This window comes from Armigeres subalbatus, chromosome 2 (assembly GCF_024139115.2).
Source record: "Armigeres subalbatus isolate Guangzhou_Male chromosome 2, GZ_Asu_2, whole genome shotgun sequence".
In the NCBI taxonomy this organism is placed as follows: Eukaryota; Metazoa; Arthropoda; class Insecta; order Diptera; family Culicidae; genus Armigeres; species Armigeres subalbatus.
In genome coordinates, this window is record NC_085140.1 from 84095882 (window position 1) to 84122418 (window position 26537).

The 26537-nt window shown below is 41.1% G+C and overlaps 2 protein-coding genes across 4 annotated transcripts in view; one reads left to right on the forward strand and one right to left on the reverse strand.

Moving 5' to 3' along the window:
* Positions 1–5848: 5848 nt before the first annotated feature.
* Positions 5849–6909, forward strand: LOC134214644 (protein Gemin2). Its single transcript, XM_062693965.1, has 2 exons — positions 5849–6207; positions 6266–6909. Exons 1-2 carry the CDS (start codon positions 5983–5985, stop codon positions 6815–6817), a joined length of 777 nt encoding a protein of 258 aa, XP_062549949.1. The 5' UTR covers positions 5849–5982; the 3' UTR covers positions 6818–6909.
* Positions 6910–8666: 1757 nt separating this feature from the next.
* The window catches only part of LOC134209595 (UPF0489 protein C5orf22 homolog), a 31746-nt gene continuing 13875 nt past the window's right edge, over positions 8667–26537 (reverse strand). For all 3 annotated transcript variants that reach the window (XM_062685594.1, XM_062685592.1, XM_062685595.1), the window contains one exon: positions 8667–9751. In XM_062685594.1, coding sequence (XP_062541578.1) covers positions 8935–9751 — 817 coding nt within the window. In that variant the 3' untranslated portion in view covers positions 8667–8934. The remainder of the gene's footprint in view (positions 9752–26537) is intronic.

Below are 26537 nucleotides of genomic sequence, written 5' to 3' on the forward strand. Positions count from 1 at the left end.
AGTGATCGGCACCAAGGATGTTATCGATCATTTAGTAATCTGCCTTCGATCATTTAGTAGTTTGTCAATAACTCATTCCAGAGGCCTAAGTTCAAAATGTATTGTATGGTGAACTTTTAGTGCGAAAGTTTTTCTACAACTCTCCTTAACAAGTAGATCTCCGAATATTCTCCGAATTCTGGGGAGAACAATAAAGCCCCAAACGCAATACAACGGAACGGTGACGGAAGCGGAAAATTTGACAGTTAGCCCATATATTTTCTGTCAAATTTGCCGTTTCCGTCGCCGTTCCGTTATATTGCGTTTGGGGCTTAACCGTTCAAACATGAGGCTGTAAATCGTGGGCTTGTAGTTTAGACTCTTATCGGTTTTCTGAAACACGAAATTCAGGAAATTTTAGGTACATGTTCATAGTTTTTCTCAAACGACAAAAATATGTATTTCCCATTTCGCTTACCTTTATGCGGTTCCAAATTTCCGCTCCGGCCGATGGCGTGTTTAGGAAATGCACCTGTTGTTTTTGCACCAACATTCATGAACTTTCCCCGTTCCATGGCGTTTGCTATTTTGAAAAAATATTTTAATTAAGATGGAATGTCATAATGGAATTCAAAGGTGAGAATCATTCAAACCTATTCAAACTTACCTGTTAATCGTGGTTTCAGCGTTTAAGTTTAAGTACTTCGATCCTCGACATTATTTTTTAGCGACAGTTCCACGCGATTTGTTGGCTGATGCTTTTCTGACGCAAATGTTTTTATTTTCATAAAAATATGGGTAAATTAATTTACCCATATATCGGTAAAGTTATGTAACTAAAGATGTGGGTGAAATTTGCCGATTTTTGCGTAATTTAAAAGAAGGAATGATCTCCCATTTTGCATTGCTCCGAACAAACGTGTGCTTTAAAAGAAGGCATCATCAATTCTTTTTCATCATCGCGACCAATCGCGTAATATATATAAAAAAGGAATATCTCGCGTGCTTTAAAAGAAGGCATTATCAACACTTTCGCATTATCCCGAGCAATCGCGTAAATTAAAAGCAGCAATGATCTCCTCCCTTTTTGCATTGCACCGAGCAAATGCGAGCTTTAAAAGAAGGCAGTATCAATTCTTTTTTTTTTTGGGCTGCGAAATGATGAGTTGACATCCGGGAAGGGCGCCTAACATAGCTCTGGTCCTCACAAGTTCCAATACTCACGCTTCCACGGGCCTTCCGATGACAATTGACCGCCAGCTAAGGGTTGCGTACTTAGCTGGTAGTGCAGCCTGGGTACTGTTGTCCTTCTGACATCAGCTAGAGTGAGAGGGTGTGTCCTGTGGGGTCTGCCTAGGATGTGGTGGGGCTCGACATTGGGCTCTGTTGAACTTCTATAAATAGCTGCATGTGTCCCCAAGCAGGCCCTATCAAAGCGACCGTGTGCCGCTCAAAGCGCACTAGCCTAGTCCTGGTGTTGGGTGGGACTTTAAACAAATTTGACCCGACTGATCGAGCGTCTGTCCACCAAGGAGGTGCGGCTCCAACAGCGTCTGTTCTGGCATCCAGCGGCTGAGTATGAAATGCTATTCCCCGGAAGCTATACCTAAGATGGCAGCCCCATCCCGGTGGATAGGGAACCTTGGGCCAACAACCTACTGTTCCCGAAACATCAATTTGTTCGAGAATCCGATAATGAAAGAATACGGACTGATTTTACGGCGACGACTCTTAGCGCGAAACAACGGACACGAATAGGAACATGGAACGTTTTAACCCTAGCCCAGCAGGGTAAATTGGCACAACTTGCCAATGAGGCACGCCGCATGAAGCTTGAGATCCTGGGACTGAGTGAAGTCCGTTGGCCAAACTTTGGAGAACACAGAACGCCGTTGGGACAAGTTCTGCTATACTCTGGTTTACGAGGTGAACACGCTCCCCGGCATCGCGGAGTTGGCTTCCTACTAAGCGCTCAGGCACACTCTGCGCTTATGAAGTGGGAACCTATAAGTGAAAGGATAATCGTTGCCAGATTTAGAACACGGGTCCGAAACCTTACTATAATCCAATGTTATGCGCCAACCGATGCTGCCGATCTGCAAGACAAAGAGAACTTCTACAGTCAACTCATGCCGTCGTAGATAGAATTCCGAAGGGTGATATCAAGATCTGTTTGGGCGACTTCAATGCGAAGATCGGATCCGACAACTCGAACCATGAGCGCATTATGGGACGCCATGGTCTCGGAGAAATGAGCGAAAACGGAGAGCTGTTCGCAGAATTTTGTGGTAATAACGACATGGTGATCGGGGGATCGCTCTTCCCTCATCGACCGGTTCACAAGGTCACGTGGGTGACGGCTTTACAGAAAATCAAATCGACCACATCTGCATCAGCCGAAAATGGAAACGGAGCCTTCTTGATGTACGGAATAAACGTAGTGCCGATATCGCGTCTGATCATCACCTCCTCATCGGCGAAATACGCCTGCGCATTGCGCGGATTCGTCGGCAGGAGGAAAGAGTTGGACGACGATTCAACACACGCCGACTGGAAGATGCCACGGTGAATCGGTCCTTCGTTGAAGAACTGGAGACGCGTGCTGCAGATATTCCGGAAGGTGGCAGCGTGGAAGACCAATGGACCGCCATCAAGAATGCCTTCATCGCCACCAGCGAGAACAATCTGGGCAAACTACGCACCCAGAGAAAACAATGGATCACCGATGAGACCTGGAGGAAGATAGAGGAGCGAAGAGAAGCCAAAGCCGCGATAGAGCGATCGAAAACCAGAGGAGCCAAAGTCTTAGCCCGTCAACGATACGCGGCTCTTGAGAAGGAAGTAAAACGCTCATGTCGACGGGACAAGCGAGCGTGGGCAGACTCTCTGGCCGACGAAGGAGAGAGAGCCGCCGCAAACGGGGACATTCGCCTCCTCTACGATATCTCACGACGCTTAAGCGGGGCGAAGATGAATGCAACGATGCCTGTGAAAGACGCGAATGATCAGTTATTGACCGACCCAACTGACCAGCTGAAACGCTGGTTCGAGCACTTCGAACAACTTTTTCAAGTGCCAACCAGGCCATCACCACCTCGGCATGATCTGCCTAGGATCCGACGTATAACACGTGTCAATACCGAAGCTCCATCACTGCTAGAGATTCAAACAGCCATCCAAAGCATGAAATCGAATAAAGCCCCAGGGGTCGACCGCATATCAGCCGAGATGCTCAAAGCTGACCCCATGACATCCGCTCAACTACTGCATCGTTTATTTCGTAATATCTGGTAATATCGATAACTGGCGAGGCATTATGTTGCTGTGTACCGTTCTCAAAGTTCTGTGCAAAATTATTCTAGCCCGGATTCAGGAGAAGATCGATGCGACTCTCTGGCGGCAGCAAGCCGGAAGATTCTGTGTGGACCATATTGTCACGCTCCGCATCATTTTGGAGCAGGTCAACGAATTCAAAGAGTCCCTTTACTTGGTATTCATTGACTACGAAAAAGCTTTCGACCGTCTCAATCACGAGAATATGTGAGGCGCCCTGAGACGCAAGGGGGTTCCTGAGAAAATCATTGGCCTCATCGAAGCACAGTACGAGGCCTTTTCGTGTAGAGTGCTGCACAATGGGGTCCTGTCCGACCCTATCCGGGTCGTAGCTGGTGTGAGGCAAGGATGTATTCTATCACCGTTACTGTTCCTCATCGTAATCGATGAGATTCTGGTAGATGCGATTGACCGTGAACCAAACCGCGGGTTGTTATGGCAGCCTATAACCATGGAGCACCTAAACGGCTTCGAATTGGCGGATGACGTTGCACTACTCGCGCAACGGCGCTCTGATATGCAGAGTAAGCTCAACGACCTTGCCGATCGCTCCTCCTCGGCAGGTTTAGTCATCAACGTCAACAAAACCAAATCGTTGGATGTAAACACGGTGACTCCTTCCAGTTTCACAGTAGCCGGGCAACTAGTGGAGAATGTTGAAAGCTTCCAATATCTTGGTAGCCAAATGGCGTCAGACGGCGGTACCAAGATCGACATAGGCGCACGGATCAAGAAAGCAAGGGCTGCCTTTGCGAGTTTAAGAAATATCTGGAAAAACAGGCAGATAAGTGAACGCACCAAAATACGAATTTTCAACTCTAACGTGAAATCTGTGCTGTTATACGCTAGCGAAACATGGTGTGTATCAGTGGAGAACACTCAACGGCTGCAGGTGTTCATTAACAGATGCCTGCGGTATATTATTCGGGCCTGGTGGCCTCACAACTGGATCTCAAACAACGAGCTCCATCGTCGTTGTCACCAGAGGCCGATAACAACAGAAATTCGGGATCGGAAGTGGGGCTGGGTCGGCCACACTCTACGTAGGGGCGGAAACGAAATCTGTAAGCAAGCATTAGACTGGAACCCAACGGGACATCGCAGCAGAGGCAGACCCAGAGGCTCATGGCGGAGAAGCCTCAATAAAGAAATAAAAGAAGTCGACCGAAATCTAACCTGGCAACAGGTTAAAGCGATAGCCGGGCATCGCTCAGGATGGAGATCTTTCAAGTCGGCCCTTTGCACCACCGGAGGTGTACAGGATCCATAAGTAAGTAAGTAAGTATCAATTCTTTTGCATTATCCCGAGCAATCGCGTAATTTAAAAGAAGGAGTATCCTCCCCTTTCGCAATGCACCGAGCAAACGCGTGCTTTAAAAGAAGGCATCATCAACACTTTCGCATTACCCGAGCAATCGCGTAATTTAAAAGAAGGAATGATCTTCTTTTTTGCATTGCTCTGAACAAACGTGTGCTTTAAAATGCCTTTTTTACTATCCCGAGCTATTGCGTAATTTAAAAGAAGGAGTATCCTCCCCTTTCGCATTGCACCGAGCAAACGAGTGATTTAAAAGAAAAGGCCACATCACGTGTTTTGCCTATCTCGAGCAACCGTTTGATTTAAAAAATGATGCGAAAAAAAATTCAATTGAATAGAATTAAATACTTTTACTTACACTTTTTGGGGAATAATACGTTCTGAGGAATAGTCTCCTCGGAATTAGTAAATATATTCTTGGAAAAAGATTCAAATGGTACGGTTTTCGACAGACAGTTTTCTGGGAAATTGTAATGAACCTAAATCGTTGATAAGAATATCAATTATTAAAGTGCAGCCATCTAAACTGAAATAACAGACTATGTGTAAATGAAGGGAAAAATCATATTGTAATTATAATTTAAGCCCCAAACGCAATACATACAACGGAACGGCGACGGAAACGGCAAATTTGACAGTTAGCCCATATATTTTCTGTCAAATTTGCCGTTTCCGTCGCCGTTCCGTTGTATAGCGTTTGGGGCTTTACATAAATGCCAATAACAACTTTTCTGAAAGAATTGTTTTTTTTTTCCTAAATATTGTTTTTAATCAATAGAGATGAGTGACGTTTAACGCTCGCACACTAATGTGCAATTCGGCATGTGTAAATACATGTTTGTTTTCCTTCTGCTCATAACCTCAAAATTGATCGAGTCATCACGAGCACTTGAACTTTTGCTTGCTTCTTATGGGTGAAAAAAGTAAACAAGTCGATTTGGAACCTCTTTTGACGGTTTGATTGGAAACAAGATGGCGTCTTTGCCGATCTCTTATTCTAGTATTTCTAATGGAAATATACTCATTTTTACCCAAACTTTGCTGAGTAGCACCATCTAGGAGTGTTTGTTTTCCTTTTATTGCCACTCACACATTCGGACGTGAGAATCTCAATTATGCCAAACGACCATTATGCCAAACAACAATTATGCCAAATTAGTTTATGCCAAACGACTTTATGCCAAACGCCGTACCCCCAAACAAAAACATGCTCTTACAGAACATCGCATTTCAAAAGTCAGTGCGTAAAATCCTCATTATTTTGTTTTGAAGTTATTGTTCAATTTAATGCAAAAAAAACGAGAAGTTTCAGTTAATTACTTCCAAACATCCAACCTTCAAATACTTGCTTAATGGATGCGGACGTTATTCAGAAGCAAGCCCTTGCCGTTGATCCACCGGACGAGTACTTTGATCCCGATCTGCAGCCTGAAACCGGAGAGCAATATCTTCAGAAGGTCATCTACGAGCGAAAACACTGTCCGGCCGTCGTAGTTGCAAAGTCGAGTCCCAAACGGCGTCACAACCATTTGCAACAAGAGATCAGGAGTTTGACCGGAAGCGGGGCCATTCCTATGGTCAGCCCGATGAAAGGTACCAAATAAATCTTTTGGCCTAATTATGTTTCTGTTTCAGGATCTTGTTAAAAATGTTGCGCCACGGACGCTGATGCCCACAAAGGAATGGGAATCGATTCAGAACAAAAAGTTTGCCGAGTTACGCGACACAATCACCGGCTACCGTAACGGAGCGCATTATCAGGAGAACCTGCAAAAAACGCACATCTATTTGAACTTTGAAAACCGGAAGCAGCTGCGCGATTACTGTGCCAAGAATCAGCCGTTCGTGCGAATTCTGCTCAGCATACCGCAGCGAAATTTGGAAGTGTTGCTCGAATACCTAAACGAGTGGCTCCAGGAGGAACGCAGCGAGGAGGTCTCGGTGGAGGAAAGGATCTACCGCAAGGACTGGATCACGCAGTGGGTCTACGCCATCCTGGCCTGCATCATCACCCCGCTGGAGCCGTACGTGCATAGTGTGCTGCGAGACATTGCCAAGATGTGTATCGCCATGCGGAACGATCTGGGCGCCGAGGACGAATTGAAGGTACTGCCACTGAACTTACTGATCTGTATTATTTCGAAGAATTTCAATCAACTCGACCTAGGCGATAACGCGGAGGGATAAGAAGGGAGGGACAGCGAAATTATGAGTTTTTTTATATTGACATTTTTTACATTTTTTTGGAATAGATTTAGTATAGTAACGTTAAAGTAAAATGAGTTTGGGTTGTTAATCGATTCGAAAAGTCCTTATTGGGGTGTCCAATGTGTTACCCAGTTTGGTCAGGAGGACCATGAAGCGCGGAACAGGATCCGGCTCTGAACACGGCTGTGGTGTTATAAGGCACCGGAGCATGGACCTCACTCTTTACAAAGGCACCCATAGGATCACAAGACTATTTACAACAGGAAGAGATAACGTCCCTGAGGGGGGGGGGCGTTCTTTTAACATGGAAACAAATTCTACAAATAATGAAGTAGGCGGGGCGAATGTTTTCGCAAAAAGTGGGCAGCTGCAGCGATTTCCAGTGATGTCGCAGGGACCAGTAGTATGGCCAAGACTGCTGAGAACCAGGCAGGCCAACAGGAGCTAGAATCAGAGAATAGGGTGTCCAAAATCGGAAAGTAGTGTTACTTAGGAAGAACTACACATTGGGAGGTCCAACCCGATGGAGGTGCGGAACTTAGTCAACGAGCTTTATGACTTCGTGAAGGACAATCACAATATCCACACTAAGATAAAGGTTCTAGTGACGAGCATTAAATCCGCCGTTAAAGCTGCCGAGACGAACAGAACGCGCTCAAAAGAAGAGCCAAAGCAGCTGAAAAAATGGTGAGAGAGAGAGCGGAGCATACAGCAGACACCAATGAACATCCGGAATACTCGCACGGAGAAGCGAAGCAGGGACTTGCCAGGAGAGCAGGAAGTCACGAAGAAGTAGCGGAGCGTGCATGATTGTGATAGCGTACTTAAGGATCAGCGAGAAAAGAGGATGAAGCCGAAGGTGACTGTGGAAAAGAAGAAGGGACAGAAGAAGAAAAATCGTCGATCTGCTCGGGAGAGGGTCAAGGGCGACACCATGATCATCGAAGCGAGCGATAGGACGACGTATGCAGATGCAGCAATCCTTAGGAAAGTGAGAGAAAACCTGGAGCTCAAGAACTTGGGTGAGAAAGTAGTAAGGACTAGGCGTACCCAGAAGGGGGAGTCGCTGTTCGAGCTGAAGAAGGATCCTACGATCAAAAGCTCGGCCTTCCGGGAGCTCGTTCCCAATTCCGAAAGGCAGAAGAGGCGTCTTTTAGTGACCATATAATTCTCGAAATACGGAGTTCCAGCCTGGGGAGCTGCGCTCAAGACGAAACATAACATGTGATATGAAGTTGAACAGCGTGTTTCGTCTAAATGCGAGTGCGTACCGAACCATTTCGTCGGAGACAGTTTGCGTTATCGCAAGGATGATAATAATCGGCATAACCCGAGTAGAGACGGTGAGACTGTACTGGAACAATGTAGATAATAGAAGGTAGACCCACCGGCTCATCCCCAATGTGTCGATGTGGGCGAACAGGAAGCATGGAGAGGTGAACTTTTACCTCACTCAGTTCCTATCAGGACATGGCTGTTTCCGCCAATATCCGCCATTCGACCCGGTGTGTATCGACATAGAGTAGACTCCAGAGCACGTGGTGCTCGATTGTCCGAGCTTTGCGGAAGCACGTAGAGGAATGTCTGCCATAAGGGCGGTCAATATCGCAGAGCGAATGTGTCACGATGAAGGTACATACATGGAATGCGGTAACAGAATCGTGACGCAAATACTGTCAGAGCTGCAGCGTAGATGGAGAAGGGTCCAGCAAATAAGCGTCGGTTCGGAAGAAAATCCAGCGCAGTGAGCGCTGAGCAGTGTTTGGCTCGGGTCGTCTTCTGGGCATTTATTTCTAGGGATTTGCATCATTCAATCATATTTCCAATATCCAACATCATGATTTTGGTGTTTTTATTTGTTGTAATATTTCTCTCAATTAGTTACGTGTTATTTTTTCTCTTCTAAATAACATTTTCACTGATTATTGTGTATGTATATTATTTATTCTTAAATAGTAAAATGCTACACTGGGAAGATTTGTTTAAGAGCAGGTTAGGGTTTTTCACCTACAAAATTACGATACAACTTTTCCTAGAACTGAAAATTGTAGAAGAGAAGGGAAGGAAACATGCTACTTTGCCCCTGGGGCACCGTCCTAAAGCTTAAACTCCTGATCCTTATAGTACAGTATGGGTTCGTCCAGTTCGGTCCGGAGACACTTCTTAAGTGCCGCCAGCACCAGCTCCTGGATAAGTTCCACCTGATCGGCGGGGGTGTAATCGTCTTCGCTCGATCGGGACACGGTGATCACGGTTGGCGGTGCTGGAAGTCGCGCTAGGAAGCCCTCGAGCTGCTGTACCAGTGTGTGGATTTCCTCCCGGGTTGATTCGTGGTGCGGTAGATCCGTTACGTCGCATGTACAGCCCGCATCGTAGATCATCGACCAGTCGATTTCTTCTTCGGCATACTCTTTCTTCAGAATGGACACCAAATTGGACACTTTCTCTAATAGTTGGGTGTACTCTTCGCTGATTTCCTGCTGGTAGTCCACGAGGAAGTGCTTCAGATTTCCCACCTCCTCCAGGTACAGGAACATAGACTCTAAAAACTCAAGCTTCTCTTCCCGATTCTTGGCAATCTGCTGTAGCCTGTCCAGATCGTTCTCTGTGGTGTCGGCGAGTTCGGGTGAGATGAAAATTTCCTTCAGCTTATCGTAAAGACCGACTTTTTCGTAGATTTTCAGAAACGGATTGTGTGTGCTGAAGTAGTCCAGATCGATGTCCAAAATGTAGCCACTCTTAAGACTGTCATCGTCCGAAACTTTGTACTCTTCGATGGCGCAAACTTGTAACTGTAGAGATTTCTTATTTTCCAGTTCATTTTCGGGTTGGTAACATCCTTCGGAGACGAAGTATTCCAGCGTTGAGTCTGTGCGAATGCTTCCCTCGTGCTCTCCGACGTTGAATTGGAATCTGGTGGAAAAGATCGTTGTGGAATAAAGTTAGTTTTCAATTTAATGTTGTTCGGTTACTAAATTAACATCGTTTAAGATGCGTGTTGTTTAATTTTACACCAAAGTGAATTCTCCCTGACTCGATGGTGTATTACTCGAATTTTCCCCTTTTCGATGACACTCAATGTCCTTTTCTAGCATACTGTTCTGACATAGAAAATGTCCTCATGCCCTTAGATCCCTCCCCTCTGATACGTGATCTTGATGCGATGGGTGGGCTTACGCCATTAGCACTGATATGGCACCCAAAGACATATCCTGTCGTGGTGGTATCACATGTTGACTATTTTTGTTTGATGCCGCGTTAAATATCTGGCATTGACGACGCACTGATTTAACGCATGTGCATGTGATCCAACGGACATCGTGTCTTGGAGCCAGGCCTTTTTCATCAGTGATAATGATGTAAGTTCTCTTCTTTTCGGCAATACTTTTCTGATGCGTTCCCTGTAAAGATGAGTCGTAGCCACGCTTATATTTAGCTAGCTAGGCATTTATTGATAAACAATGTATTCAAGACATTCGTAGGGAATTGACTGCTGAATTCACTGAGTAGAAGTTTTTTTAAAACTAGGAACGTGGTGTCAGACTTATTTTGTTATGTCTCACTTCGAAGAGCCATAATAAAAATACCACACATTATAATGATGGTATATGAACAATCTTATGACGGCTTCATTCTCGATAATTTTTACTAATAGATAGGGAATAGGCGTGATAAAGCTCTACTTTGCCATTGAAAAGTGAATCTCATAACTAATCATTAGTACTCTAATTATTAAAGTTTCTTTTCTTAGTGAAATGTGCATAATACATCGACGCCAACAATAGATTAACTGTTATACGCTCGATCATATTTTAATCTTCAGATTTCTTGCATGCAATTTTGTTTTTATGTGTGGTAAAATACCGCTCACATACCAATAAGTGAATATAAAGTGCTTTATCTGAAATGACCTGTTTACATCTGATCAGACTGATGAATCTCGAAGAAATATAAAATAGTACTAACGGACAATTCTTGTGGCTACAATGTTATTAGGGATACATTGTAATATCCCTTGCTTTTGCTACAATTGTATGTTTACAGTATGACCGAAAATAATCCAAAACAAATGGAAATCGATGGAGAAGACGATGTTATGGGCAGCAGTTCTTTAGAGGATGTTCAGTCCTGCTCTTCGTCTATTTTAAATACCCCGGTGGATTGTGACGACGGTTATGAAGACGATGACGACTTCCAAGATGGCATTAATGTCACTATACTGTCGACAACAACAAACACCGTACTCAACGATCCTCCTACGGCTGTCAAGACAGCGGTATCGGAGAATAATACAATTATACAATCGGATTCACCAAGTGACCGGCAAAAAACTAAATTAAGTGGTGCTGCTAGGAAAAGGTACAAGCGATTAACTGCGGATGGAGTCAATCCTGAGGAAGCATATCGTCTTGCTCGAATTCCTTTTCAGACACCAAATGTGGAAAAACGATTACGTAGTGCTGATCTTAGTGAATCTAACAGTAGTGGTGAGAATCCTCGTCCAAGTAAAATTCTATGTGCTCCCCCAGAACCTCAACTTGGATCAAACCGCCCTCAGATGGGAAAGTTTTCGGTTCAAAATCGCCTTAAAATACATTCAAATACACGCACTGGACAGAATGAAATGATACAGCGCGAAAGTAAACCATTATTTTCTGAGGTAGTGAACTATGTCAGGGTAGGGATCGTTCCGAAAGACTACCCTAACGTAGAATTGTCATCTCAACAATTACTTGCAACTCGAAAAGCTATATTAGCGAAGGTTGTAGAACAACGTAAGGAAAAAATTAAGCCAAAATTTGGCCAGTGTTCATTTAGAATGGGGCACTTGATTCTTGTCTGTAAAAACCAGGAAACTGCTGACTGGTTAAAAAGCATAGCATCTACACTATCCATTCCAGGAGATGCAGAGCTTATTGCTTTAGATGAGAAAAGCATCCCCCGTCCTGAAATAATTATAGGGTTCTTTCCAGTGAGTGCAGAAGACAAAACAAATGATATTCTAGCACTTTTGGAGAGCCAGAATGAAGGGCTGAATACTGATGAATGGCGTATAAAAGAACGAAACATCATCAATCAGCTACACGTTGAGTTGGTCTTTACTGTTGATGGAGCTTCATTGAATACAATCAAGAAGTGTGAATTCCTTCTTGATTACAAATTCGGAACAGCTCCTCTTCGGCGTAAGCCACCTCCGAAAAACAAACAAACCAACCAAGTTTCAGACAATTATATTGAACCTAGAAACCAAGCAACGCTAAAAGAGCAGAAAACTTCTCTGGCTGGCTCGGTGGAAAATATAATAACGAAAATCCCTGTGGCAGATCTCAAGACTACTGGGGATATGGGAAGTACGCCATTTCCTACAAATGAATGCCTGCCAGGACCTAGTGGGGTAGAAAACATGAATAAAAATCACGTTCATGTTAATAAAACTCCTGAAGGTACTGTCATAAACAAGGTAGGATCGGACATTACTATCCCAAAATCTCCAGGATCTAAGGAAACGTCGGGATTAAAACGAAATTCTAAAAGTCCGGCAGGCCATCGCGGTACACAAACCGCTACAAACATACAGTCAGTCTCAAAATTGAGCGTACAGTATGGATTAGTTGACTACATTCGAAAATTTCAAAGGAAATTAAATGGTTAGCTCGGTTGTTTTTAATGCATTTCAATATTCATCCCTTCCTTCAACGTATGCGTACATAAAATGGTTGAAATTTTTTCTCTAAAGTTCATTTATTTGAAAATAATCTCAAAATACGCCTATTAGATGTGACAAAATTGAGCGTACAGCGAATTTTTCTCTATAAAATTTCTTATTATAAACACGATTAATGTATTTTAATATTGTTTTTTCATGATTATATTTATAATAATAAACATCCGCTACTTAAACATTCAATGTTTTGAAATTAAACCATGTTTTGGTCAAAATGGCGAACAAATGAGAGGTAAGAACATTGCTATTTAACAATTCAATGCCGGTGGGCAAAATAAATGCTTTAATTTGTATGTTTCACCGGCATCGTATCTTATATATGATAGATAATCGAAATCAAGCGAGACATACGATTAATTTGTCAAAATTCAGTCGGTAAATGATGAAAACAGATGTAAACATTCAGAGAAAACGACAAATGTTAGGAATGACATAATTCAAACTTAGTATGTTTTCAACTTAAATTTGTTTTAAAGCTCGATTATTGTCTCAGATCTATCATTAAGAGTACTATCATTGAATCCAATCATTCACAGTCAAATTCTAAAAGTACAAGGTGCATGTTAAGGTACCGAACATAAAAACAGCTTTTCAATCACGTAGAGCACTTCTGATTGAATATTGAAAAGATAGCTTAAAATCGTAATTTTTTATAATTAAATTTGGATTGAACTCCACGGTCTGTTACCATAAGGAATACAATTGGATGATTTCCATGTGGCGAGTAAAAATAAACTTTTTTAAGAGTTCGGCAGCTTATTTAATGATATCTTGGTGAATTTAAATGATTCAACCAAATTTGTTCCTACGGTGACTGAGTCTTCAAATATAAAATGACATCTTATAATGTATCCGTGTGCTGCTCTTTTATTAATATTATTATTAATGAGTGTCCTGAGCTTATAAGCTACCTATACGTCGACTTTTCAATAAAGTTATACTAAATTTGAAATATGCCGTTCCCAACATTTGTCGTTTTCTTTGTATGTTTATATCTGTTTTCATCATTTACCGACTGAATTTTCTAAAATTTATCGTATGTCTCGCTCGATTTCGATTATCTATCATATATATGACACGATGCCGGTGAAATCCATATCTTAAAGCATCTATTTTGCCCAGCAGCACTGAATTGTTAAATAGCATTGTTTATACATCTTACTTGTTCGCCATTTTGATTAAAACATGTTTTAATTTCAAAACATTGAATGTGTAAGTAGCGGATGTTTATTATTATAAATATAATCATGAAAAAACAATATTAAAATACATTAATCGTGTTTATAATAAGAAATTTTATAGAAAAACATTAGCTGTACGCTCAATTTTGTCACATCCAATAGGCGTATTTTGAGATTATTTTCAAATAAATGAACTCTAGAGAAAAAATTTCAACCATTTTATGTACGCATACATTGAAGGAAGGGATGAATATTGAAATGCATTAAAAACAACCGAGCCAACAATTAAATTTCCTTTGGAATTTTCGAACATATTCATCTAATCCATGCTGTACGCTCAATTTTGAGAGTGACTGTAAGTAAGAGCACTAAGAGCACTAAGAGCACAAAAATAAATACATTGCTAAATACATTAAAAGTTTGGGTAATCGCGGAACCAACACAGGGGAGCAGATAGCGACCCGCGAAAGCGATATTTCAGAGAAAAATGTCAAGCAATAATTTAAACATAAATAAAGCAACTATTATTAACAAAAATAACCAAAATTCTAGCAGCAACAACAAAAATATCACGAATCACATCACTAACCAAAACAGTAGTACCAACAATCACATACAATTCATTCAAATAAACTTACATCATGCAAAGGGAGCCACAGCTATTTTGCACAAAAAGTTTACTGAAAATAATTTCAATGTTGCATTGATTCAAGAACCTTGGACCAATAAAGGTAGAGTATTAGGAATACCTACATCATCTTGTAAAATAATCTATGACGAAAATCAGATTGCCCCCAGAGCAACTATTCTCGTTAGTAATCAAACTAAATTTCTGCCAATTACAGAATTTATTAAAAGAGATATTGTAGTGATTCAAATAGAAGTTCCTACCTCTAGAGGAATTACAGAAATATATGTTGCGTCTGCTTACTTCCCGGGAGATATAGAAGAAATCCCTCCCCCTGATGTTGTGGATTTTGTTTCGTTTTGTAAACAAAATAACAAACCGTTTATCATAGGATGCGATGCGAATGCTCATCACACAGTGTGGAGCAGTACTGATACCAATAGCAGAGGTGAGTATCTTTTAGAATATATTATTAACAACAATATAGATATTTGCAATAAAGGGTGTGAACCAACATTCATGAACACGATTAGAGAGGAAGTTTTGGACTTAACTCTCTGTAGTACAAACGTTTCTGAAAATATAAAAAAATGGCATGTTTCAAATGAAGTATCATTGTCTGACCACAGACATATTTTGTTTCTGTATGAGGCAAACGATATAATCACTGATATTTACCACAATCCTAGGAAAACTAACTGGGATCTCTATTACTCACTTCTTGCAAATGGAAGTTCACTCCCAGAAGGCAATTTCAACACAGTTCAAGAACTTGAAAAAGCTTCTGAACAATTAACACAAATAATTCAACAGGCGTTTCATGCTAGCTAGCGACCACTATGCGTTGCAGAAGCAGAGATGTATCCTGGTGGAATAATTACTTAGAAACTTTGAGGAAAAAAACCAGAAAATTGTTCAATAGATGTAAAAGAACTAAGATATGGGATCAATATAAAATTGCTCTAACTGAATATAATAGAGAAATTAGAAAGTCGAAACGAATGGACTGGAGGCAAACATGCGAAAGCATTGAAAGTACTCCTGTAGTTGCAAGACTCCAAAAAGTCCTTTCAAAAGATCATACAAATGGATTAGGTACTGTTAAAAAAGAAAACAACTGCCTTACTTCGAATGGAATGGAAACTTTGGAAGTAATGATGCAGACACATTTTCCTTGCTCAATTCTGCTCGACAATAACGATGGAACTGAAGACATCACAGGGGATGGAATTATCAGAGAAAATTCCCACGATAGCCCTGATGAAGAAAGCGTCTATACTAGTATTACATCAACAAATAATGTAAAAAAAAATAGCGAATGATATATTTACCGACACCAAGGTAGAATGGGCAATACAATCTTTTAAACCATTTAAGTCTCCGGGTAAAGATGGTTTATTTCCCGCATTTTTACAAAAAAGCAATGGAATGTTATCTCCATGTCTTAATAACATGTTCAAGGCAAGTCTGATACTTGGATACATTCCAAAACCTTGGCGACAAGTGCGTGTGGTTTTCATTCCGAAGGCTAATAAAAAAGATAAGACTTCACCCAAATCATTCAGACCTATATGTCTATCGTCCATATTACTCAAAATTATGGAGAAACTTATAGATCATCATATAAAAGAATCTTATTTAGTGAAAAGTCCTTTGAATAATTTCCAGTTTGCCTATCAATCAGGAAAATCAACTGTGACAGCACTACATACGCTTATTTCAAAAATAGAAAAAACTTTTGAAACAAAAGAAATTTTACTCGCTACATTTCTTGATATAGAAGGAGCATTTGATAATGCATCTCATAAATCGATGACGAGAACAATGTTGAAACGAGGTTTTGACATATGTATCGTTAAATGGATTAAAGAGATGCTATCAAAACGTGTAATGTCATCAGAACTTGGTAGTTCATGCATATCTGTGAAAGCAGTAAAGGGGTGTCCACAAGGAGGCGTCTTATCGCCTCTCCTCTGGTCATTAATAGTAGATGAACTATTAACAAATCTAGAATTACTAGGATTCGAAGTAATAGGGTTTGCTGATGACATTGTCATAATAGTTAGAGGAAGGTATGATAGTATCCTTTCAAATAGAATGCAACAGGCTTTAAATTTTACAACTAATTGGTGCAAATCTGAAGGATTAAACATAAATCCATTGAAAACACACGTAATTCCATTTACAAGGAAGAGAAACTTCAAAATATCTGGTTTTCAAATGGACGGAACTTTGTTAGTACTTTCATCTGAAGTCAAATATTTGGGAATCATCTTGGACTGCAAACTTAAATGGAATTCTCATCTAAAGCAAGTCCTAGACAAAGCAACAACTGCTCTATGGATTAGTAGAAAGGTTTATGGTAATAAATGGGGCCTTAGACCTAATATGATCTTTTGGATATATACGGCCATTATTAGACCCAGAATTACATATGCTTCGTTGCTATGGTGGCCAAAAACTAAAGAAAAGTGTGCGATGAAGAAGCTAGATAAACTACAAAGACTGGCAACTATATCCACAACTGGCGCGCTACGCAGTACACCTACAAACGCTGTAGATGCAATGCTCAACCTTCTCCCATTACATCAATACGTTCAGTTAGAGGCCGAGAAAGCAGCGCTACGACTTCAACGAACGACTTCTTTTTACGATGATAATGCAAAAGGGCATTTACGGATTTTGAAAGAAATATCGATAACTCCATTAGTTACAGTCAATAATGACTGGATGGAAACAAAATTTAACTTCAATCGACTATTTAATGTGGAAGCCCCAGACCGCACTATATGGAGCGCAGGAGGACCACAAATTCGCTCAGGATCCATTAATTTCTATACCGACGGATCAAAACAAAACGATCTTGTAGGAGCTGGTGTGACAGGTCCTGGTATAAATATATCCGTTTCAATGGGAAAATGGCCAACCGTTTTCCAGGCTGAGGTACAAGCAATTTTGGAATGCACTACCGTCTGTTTAACAAGAAACTATAAGCATGCTAATATATGTATTTTTTCAGACAGTCAAGCAGCATTAACTGCTCTGGCATCGTTCACGTGTACCTCAAAATTGGTATACTACAACAGTTGTCTAGTAGAAATACAGTTAATCTGTACTGGGTGCCTGGACACTGTGGAATAGATGGAAATGAGAATGCAGATGGAGTTGGCCAGGTCAGGATCATCTCAACAATTTCTAGGACCAGAGCCATTTTGTGGAGCCTCCTCAAGCTCTATCAAAATGGAACTCAGGAACTGGGAAAAATGATGATAAATAGGAACTGGAATAATTCCACAATAGCCCGTCAAGCTAAAAGATTTTTAACACCAAATGCGTTAAACACACAAAAGCTTCTCGCTTTGTCAAAAAAAGATCTGTGTACACTGGATTTTGTTTTTACACGATTTACACTTTCTTAATTTTCACCCATCCTAAATGCTTAACGCATATTAAATACCATGTGATTTTTCTTTGAATTATTTAGGATTTTTTGAAACATCTTGCAAAGATTTTGGTGGCAAATTGAAGTCACACGAACAAAAATACGAGCGAAAATAAATCGTGTAAAAACAAAATCCTGTGTACTTATACAGGTTTAATAACAGGACATTGCTCGGCGAAATATCATTTAAAACTAATGAAGAAGGTCGAAGATGATGTTTGTCGTTTTTGTAATGAGGACTGTGAGACCTCTGAGCATTTATTATGCAGTTGTGCTGCACTTATCAACAGAAGAATCAAGTTCTTTGATAAGGGTATCTTACAGCCATCTGAAATATGGTCTTTATCGCCATGTAAGGTGGTGCGGTTCATACGTCACATCTTTCCATGCTGGGATAATACCTAAAATCATGTGTTGAAAGTCACTTCTTATAGTACTTATCACCTTGAACAGGTAAATATTAAACGGTTGGTATATCACAAAAGATCTAAAAAATGGTCGCAGTGATAATCACCCAACAGAAAGAAAAAAAAAATCATTAGTACATTATAGATAATAACAGTTAGTTTTTAATCGAATAAGCTACTTATTATAGTCTTAGACCACCTTGACAAAGGAATAATAATAAAATAGATTAAATGTACGAACAGTTTCTACTTCTTACAAGACATAACTTTCATTGAGTTTGATAATATTGACACAGAACAAAAACCTTGAAGAACCAATAACATATGCAAACAAAGTGATTCAACAAACGCATACTTCATACCTTCTGATCATAAAGACAAGAATGACATCGTACAGATCAATATATATGATTAGGAATGAGATAATGGGAGAGAATATCTATTAAAGTTGTAAATATAATGTCTTTTGAGCCAGTTCAACAGTGCACTATGGTCCAGGATACAGATTTACGCGGAAAGATGTATTTTACACTAAAACCATATTTTTTTAGAAAAAAAAACTGTTTTTCTACAAAATTGTTCGAAATAGTATTAAGGCCATCATTATGGTGCTACCAAAAAATAGAGTAGCCCATCATACAAAAAAAATAGAAAATATTTTTTTTGTTTCTCGGAATACTGACATGTTATGTTCAGTGGGAGAAGGCGGAGCACTGAAGCCCTACCTCGACATGTGCGACATCTGGATTTGGTTCTAAACTGTAAACAACAGTGTAAATTATTTACCACCTTTTTGTTATGGCGAGGCAATTTTTCTGCACACTTTTGTTTTCGATATTTTATCAAAACTAAACACTCAATCGTGCAGCAATATAACGATGTGGTATGCTTGAGATACCTGCTTGATTATAGGGACTCGAAAAAGAATTTATTTGCAGTAACTAACCGAATATAAATATGTGCGCATTAACGATTGCGCCCTAACACCGGTTCTAAGCTTCGATGCAGAGTACACGAGCTTTGTTCGCCAGTGACAGGCGTATGAGGACCTTGGTTATGTTCTACAAAGTTGTAGCGCAGCTTATTCCAATAAATTTGGCTAAGAAAGCTTTTTTTTTTTTTTTATTCCTTTCTTTATTTGTTAGGCACTCTGTGTTACTTAACCGCTACTGTGCCGAGATCTACTGTGGTATTCTGCTGTACAGAATCCACACAGAATCTATTTTTAGATTTTCCATTACCATTATTGTTGTCGTTGCCAGTCCATCTCATCGTGAGTCCATTGTGTCCGTTTGTCCATGTCGTGCATCCAATGATCGTTGCATTGTTTGGTTGCCATTTATCCGGGTACGTTGGAGGAATGCCTCCGAGAAGAACAAGTTGTCAGTCGTCATCAGGCAGCCGTGACGGTAAGGCGCGTCTCCCAAACGCCACCGTAGGGGCTGCGCATCCGACGACTGACGAGGGTTTGGTGGAGGGGCTGGGAATCGAACCCATGGTCATTCGCTTGTAAGGCGAACGTGTAGCCAACTACGCTACGGGACCCCCCTAAGAAATCTTTTTCTGTAGCTCTTAAGTTGGCTGTTTTAGAGCAATTTTACTTAATTGGATTAGGGTGTACCTCAAAAAAGAACAGTATTTTTGATCAACTTTTTTGTTTTAGATTTCTCGAAAAAGTCGTCTTCGGGTGACTTTTAGAGCTCAAAAAAAAATCAACTTTTGATGGATAAATATGCTCAAGATCTTTTTCCGATCAAAAGTTATAGTTATAGTTAATAGTTATAGGAAACCGCCAAATGTTGAACGGCTAATTTGGTCGCCTATTGTTGAACTCCCATAAGAAATGCACGTGAGTTCAACAATAGGCGAAGAAATTAGCCGTTCAACATTTGGCGAATTACCCTAATCGTTTTTCTGTCGAATTTACATTTTTTTAAAGTTGATGTCTCTGATTAGGGCAGACCAAAAAATATGTTCACACGGCTTTTGAAAGAGCAATTCATATTCTTTATTATGTCAAAAAATTGGAGATATGTTATTTTTTTTTATCTCAAGCTTTACCAATTTAACTAAAATCATGTTTGATTGATATAACTCTACAATGGAAGAAGGTACAGACAATATTCTTATAGCAAAACACGCGTTTTGAAAAGCCCTAAAAGTCTTCAGAAGGTGACATTCGTGAAAAATAAAAAATCTACAGCTTTAACACTTTTTATAAGTTTTATCTTTAACACCGTATTGCAAAATTACCGAGAAAAGATGCATTTTCGGCCTGAAGTTTACTTTTAAGAAAACAAATTTGGTGTAGAAAATTATTATAGAGTTATCAGAATTCTTTACTTTATTTATTTATTTATTTATAAGCATATTTATTTATCATGATCTGATTAGTCAAGGCCAACGCATTGCCAGTGCACTGGATGTCCTGGATCATATGTTTCGAATCAAAACAAGCACTGCTAGGCACACCATCATGACAGATGGAACTGAAAATGTTTTTTTATTCAGGGTTCGGGTTGGCACTGACCCAGGTTTAAAAACGAATTCGACATAAGCCAAGTTACCATTTTTGCATTCGTATATCATGAGGCTAACACGATGATACTTTTATGCCCAGGGAAGTCGAGACAATTTCCAATCCGAAAATTGCCTAGACCAGCACCGGGAATCGAACCCAGCCATCATCAGCATGGTCTTGCTTTGTAGCCGTGCGTCTTACCGCACAGCTAAGGAGGGCACCTTTCCAATTATTATTATTTATTTATTCAGACTAAGGCCGAAGTGGCCTGTGCGGTATATAAAAGTCTTCTCCATTCGGCTCGGTACATGGCTACACGTCGCCAACCACGCAGTCTACGGAGGGTCCGCAAGTCATCTTCCACCTGATCGATCCACCTTGCCCGCTGCGCACCTCGCCTTCTCGTGCCCGTCGAATCGTTGTCGAGAACCATTTTAACCGGGTTACTGTCCACCGCAGTCGTCCGATTTTCGCGGTGTGAACGATGGATGGTTCTCCCAGCAGCTCATGCAACTTGTGATTCAATCGCCTCCTCCACGTACCGTCCACCATATGCACCCCACCATAGATGATACGCGTTTATCCTCCACGAGCATCGTCCAGGTCTCGTGTCCGTAGAGGACTACCGGTCTAATGAGCGTTTTGTAGATTGTCATGTTGGTACGGCGGCGAACTCTTTTTGTACGTACGATTTCCAAAGTACGTTCGATTTCCAGCCACTATGCGTCTCCGAATTTCTTTGCTGGTATCATTTTCGGCAGTCACCAGTGCCAGTGAGGCCAAGTACACACATTCTTCTACCATCTCGATTTCGTCACCACCGATGCAAACTCGAGGTGGGTGGCTCACATTGTTTTCTCGTGAACCCCTTACTATCATGTACTTTGTCTTCGGCGTGTTGATGACTAGTCCGATCCGCTTAGCTTCCCTCTTCAGTCTGATGTAGACTTACTTCATCTTCTCAAAGTTACGTGCCATAATATCTATGTCGTCGGCGAAGCCAAATAACTGGACGGACTTATTGAAAATTGTACCACTCGTGTCAATCCCTGCCCTTCGTATTACTCCCTCCAAAGCGATGTTGACTAACAAACACGAAAGACCATCACCGTGCCGTAACCCTCTGCGCGTTTCGAAGGGACTCGAGAATGCCCCTGAAAATCGAACTACGCACATCACCCGATCCATCGTCGCCTTGATCAACCGTATCAGTTTATCCGGAAATCCGTTTTCGTGCATTAGTTGCCATGGTCCCGATCGAATGTGTCATATGCGGCTTTGAAGTCAATGAATAGATGATGTGTGGGCACGTTGTATTCGCGGCATTTCTGCAGTACTTGGCAAATGGCGAACACTTGGTCCGTGGTGGAGCGTTCGCCCATAAAACCCGCCTGGTACTGCCCCACGAACTCCCTTGCAATTGGTGCTAGTCGACGGCATAAAATTTGGGAGATTACCTTGTAGGCGGCGTTCAGCAATGTGATTGCGCGCCCTTTTTGTAGATCTCCTCCCAAATCTTGGTAGCTCAGTGCAGCCTTCTAGCTAGTGCCTCACCACCATGTTGAAATAGCTCTCCTGGTAGTTGGTCAACCCGATAGGCTTTGTTGTTCTTCAGCCGGTCAATCTCCTCCTGGATTTCATGGAGATCCGGAGCCGGTAAAATTATGTCCTGCGCGCGTTCTTCCAGGTCCATCACCATACCGCCATCTTCGTCTGCCACATCGCCATTCAGGTGTTCTTCGTAGTGCTGGCGCCACCTTTGGATCACCTCACGCTCATTCGTAAGAAGGTTCCCGTTTATGTCCTTACACATATCAGGCTGTGGCACGTGGCCCTTACGTAAACAGTTCAACTTATCATAGAACTTTCGTGTGTTATTAGAGCGATACAGTTGCTCCGTCTCTTCACGGTCTCGACCAAGATGAATACACCACTAGGTGTTTCAATCTGCCAAATTCACGATTCAGCCATCTTGGATTTTAGTATGGGAGAGCCAGCCGGTTTGGTTATGTTTTGCGCCGAAAATGAATTTTTCACCCCCGCCTTTTTCGCGACCATCGCCTCGTTTGTGGGGTGTAGATCACTGCGTCCAGATTTTAGGACTATTGTGATATACCCTTTATCAGAATACGCAAGTTATCTCAGTAACATGTTTGTCACTGAGATACCTTGGTATCGACTGAACTCAAGACCATCTATTATTGATGAATAGAGATCCTGAGTTACAGTATGTGACTCCCCATTCTGGCGAGACTAGCTTTATGAAGCCAACCACGTCCTTGGGGATAAGATCCATATGTCAGCAGGCCCTAAAAGGGCTTGCTGAGAACTTTGAACCTACGTTGGGTGAGTGCACTGCAATAGCAGAGGATGTGTTCTGATGTTTCTCTCTCCTCGTCACAGAAGCGGCAATTTGAGGTTTGGATTGCTCCGATCTTTTGTAGATGGTATCTGCAGGGGCAGTGTCCAGTTATTAGACCGGTGTAGATGTTGAGATCCCTTTTGTTGAGACCTAATAGTTGTTGGGTTTTCTTGGGGTTAATCGTTACGAGCCTTTTGGATTGGCTCGTATGGGGAAGTGCATTCCAGTTTGATGTGATTTGACTGACCATATATTTGTTCAGTTCCATTTTTACAGAGCAGTCTGAGATCTCGACCATAAACTGAGCACATTGAAACACCTAGCTGTGTATTCATCTTGGTCTCGACCTTTCTGCTGGCGCTTTTTCCTCCGGAAAATCGAGTTTTGTCTGTTTCGCGCCCGTTTTTATCGTGCCTCGTTCGCCCTCGTGCGGTGTTGCAGCAATCTCGCCCATGCTGCATTCTTCTCTTCCACTAACTGCTCACATTCGCCGTCATACCAGTCGCTTCTCTGATCCGGGGGCACCGTGCCAAGTGCAGCGGTTGCGGTGCTACCAATGGCGGATCGAATATCTCTCCAGCCATCTTCAAGAGACGCTGCGCCTAGCTGCTTTTCCGTTGGAAGTGCCACTTCCAGCTGCTGCACGTATCTTTGGGCTAGTCTACCGTTTTTTAGCCGCCCAATGTTAAGCCGCGGCGTCCGACTTCGACGAGTGTTGTACACCGTCGAGAGTTTTGAGCGCAGGCATACTGCAACGAGGTAGTGGTCGGATTCAATATTCGCACTGCGGTAAGTGCGGACGTTCGTGATGTCGGAGAAGAATTTACCTTCGATTAAACGTGGTCGAAAACGGATTTCCGGATAAACTGATACGGTTGATCAAGGCGACGATGGATCGGGTAATGTGCGTAGTTCGAGTTTCAGGGGCATTCTCGAGTCTCTTCGAAACGCGTAGAGGATTACGGCAAGGTGATGGTCTTTCGTGTCTGCTATTCAACATTGCTTTGGAGGGAGTAATACGAAGGGCAGGGGTTGGTACGATTTTCACGAAGTCCGTCCAGTTATTTGGTTTCGCCGACGACATTGCACAATGGTCCACAGAGCGAAATTAAGTGGAAATTAGTATTTTGAGCCTGAAATAGCAGAGTTAGAAAAAACCTTTGTTCCACAAAGTTGTTCCAAATAGTAAGAACTTTATCCGGGTGTTGATGAAAATTAGGATGATTCTTATTTTCATGGAATAAAAAATCAACTTTTTTAATTGCAAGAATAGGGGTGAACATTATTCTGTAAAGTTGTAGCCTAGCTAATTCCAATCATTTTGCTAAAAAAATGTTTTCTGTAGCTCTTAAATTGACGAATTTAAAGCATTTTTCTCATTTAGACTTAGGGTGGTCCCACATAAAACAGTTTTTCTGTTCTAACTTTTTTTCTTCAAATTTCTCAGTTTAGTCGTCTTCGGACGACTTTTAGCGCTTTTTGAGACGCAACTTTTCGTGATAGTAGCTTGTTGATATCTTTTGCAGATGAAAAGTTATTCGCATTTTGCCAAAAAAAATGGGTTTTTTTAAATGGCAATATCTCTGGATGGCGCAGCCATAATTTCAATCTTTTAACACCATTTCAAAGAGTAAGCCCTAGAGTATATCATATCAAAAAATCAGGTGTTTTTCTTGTATCTGAAGTGACATCGGTTTAAATTTGTTAATTTTTGCCTTTCTCGTACTTCAAGGTGTGACGAAAATACTCCAAAGACGATTTTATAATAGAGCACCAGAGATCCTTAGTGTTATAAACCAATCAACTAAGCTCGACGAGTTAAGTTGATGTAATTGTATGTTTGTATGTATGGCAAAAATTGCATTCATCTTTTGGGTATTTATCCTTGACCTTCCGGCACACATCGAGTAAAAGTGAAATATCTGTTTAGTCTGGTGACCAAGTTGAACCAAACCACCATTCCTCACAAAATTAGTTCTCTATCAATTGAGAAGATATTAGAAGTGATTAAATAGAAAACTCCGATAAATATGACTAAATAAAAGGTTCAAGGTGCACAAGGAAAAGTAATTAACAAGGTGGCTCAAAAACACTCTTTCAAATTTTTGATTTCATATTGTTTATTTTATTTTTTGTAATTTATTATTGGAATAATAATAAAGTCATAAAGTCACTTGTACTAATTGTATCAGATAGAACTAATTTTCAATAACTAACTGCATTGCTTTATCTGATAATTGTGAATAATCTTTTTTCATGCCAATTCCAACATTATTCATCGAAATTACGGGGTCTGACGATAACAGCAACCTTCTGAAGACGTCTTCGATGTTTACCATTCTATTGAATTTTCTGGAGTGGAACTCTCGATATCTTCGAATACTTTTGTTCCTCGTTTCTTGTACTTCTTCGCTACACATTCCAACCGGAAGTATTGTGTATTTTATGATTGTTGCTCCATGTACCAACAGTTTATGAACTGTTGGGGACAATGTATACCAACCATAACGCTTCTCATACAAAGCTCTTGTCTCTTCTGCGTAAATCTCGAAAGATTTGTGATTGACTTTTGATTTAGAGTTTATAACGGTAAGAAGGATGAAGAAACGCTCTAACAAGCTCTCATCCAGACCGGTAATTTTCGCAGTGATTTTCCATTCACGAAAGAACTTGCGGGCTGTGTTCCCGTCATTTGAATTTCCACCACCGGGAACAGGTTCACTAATGCGTAATCCTGTTGCACAAAAAGGATGGATATAACTTAATCTACCGAATTACTAATATTTGTTATTACAGTACGTACCTAGTTCCGCTCGCATCTTGTTTCGTTTCTCTAATTTTCACCGCTTCATTCGACTTGCTTACACGCCATGTTGGTTTATCAAGGGCAAGTCTATAGGAGACCTTTAAAAGCATTTCCATTGTTCTGATATATGCATGAACAGGAGAAAATCCATATTTATATTTGCCTGGATCATCAGAATCTGAATCAATTCTGGAATTGTTCAAACATTTTCCTGACCTTCCACAGATGTAACAAGCTTGCGAATATGTTCCAGTTAAATCATTGACGACCTTTGTATCCATCATCGTAAACAGCATCTCTGTTTGAACGGATACCTCTCGATCCGCCACAGTTAATTTAATGTTTTTCAAATTTTGAATTTGCGAGTTCATCAACGAAACCTCGCGTTTCGTTAATTCGGCTGACTCTTTTGCAAACATTAATTTAATGGGTCTGCACAACGAAACGGATGAGGGCAGGTCATTGTTCCACACAATTTCATCAATTTCATCTGCTTCACGATGGCCAATCAACCTTAAAGGAACCATCGAGAAGGCGAATATGTGTGAATCTGAATATTCGTGTAATTCCTTATTCTCATCTTCATGAAAAAAGCATTGCTTATACCTGACGTGATTGCTGTTTTCG

What these genes read in the sequence shown, in the direction of transcription:
- LOC134214644 (XM_062693965.1), top strand. Translation starts at nt 5,983, where the DNA reads ATGGATGCGGACGTTATTCAGAAGCAAGCCCTTGCCGTTGATCCACCG. An exon ending in GAAGCGGGGCCATTCCTATG is followed by an intron (nt 6,208 to 6,265) that starts GTCAGCCCGATG and finishes TTTCTGTTTCAG; the next exon opens with GATCTTGTTAAAAATGTTGC.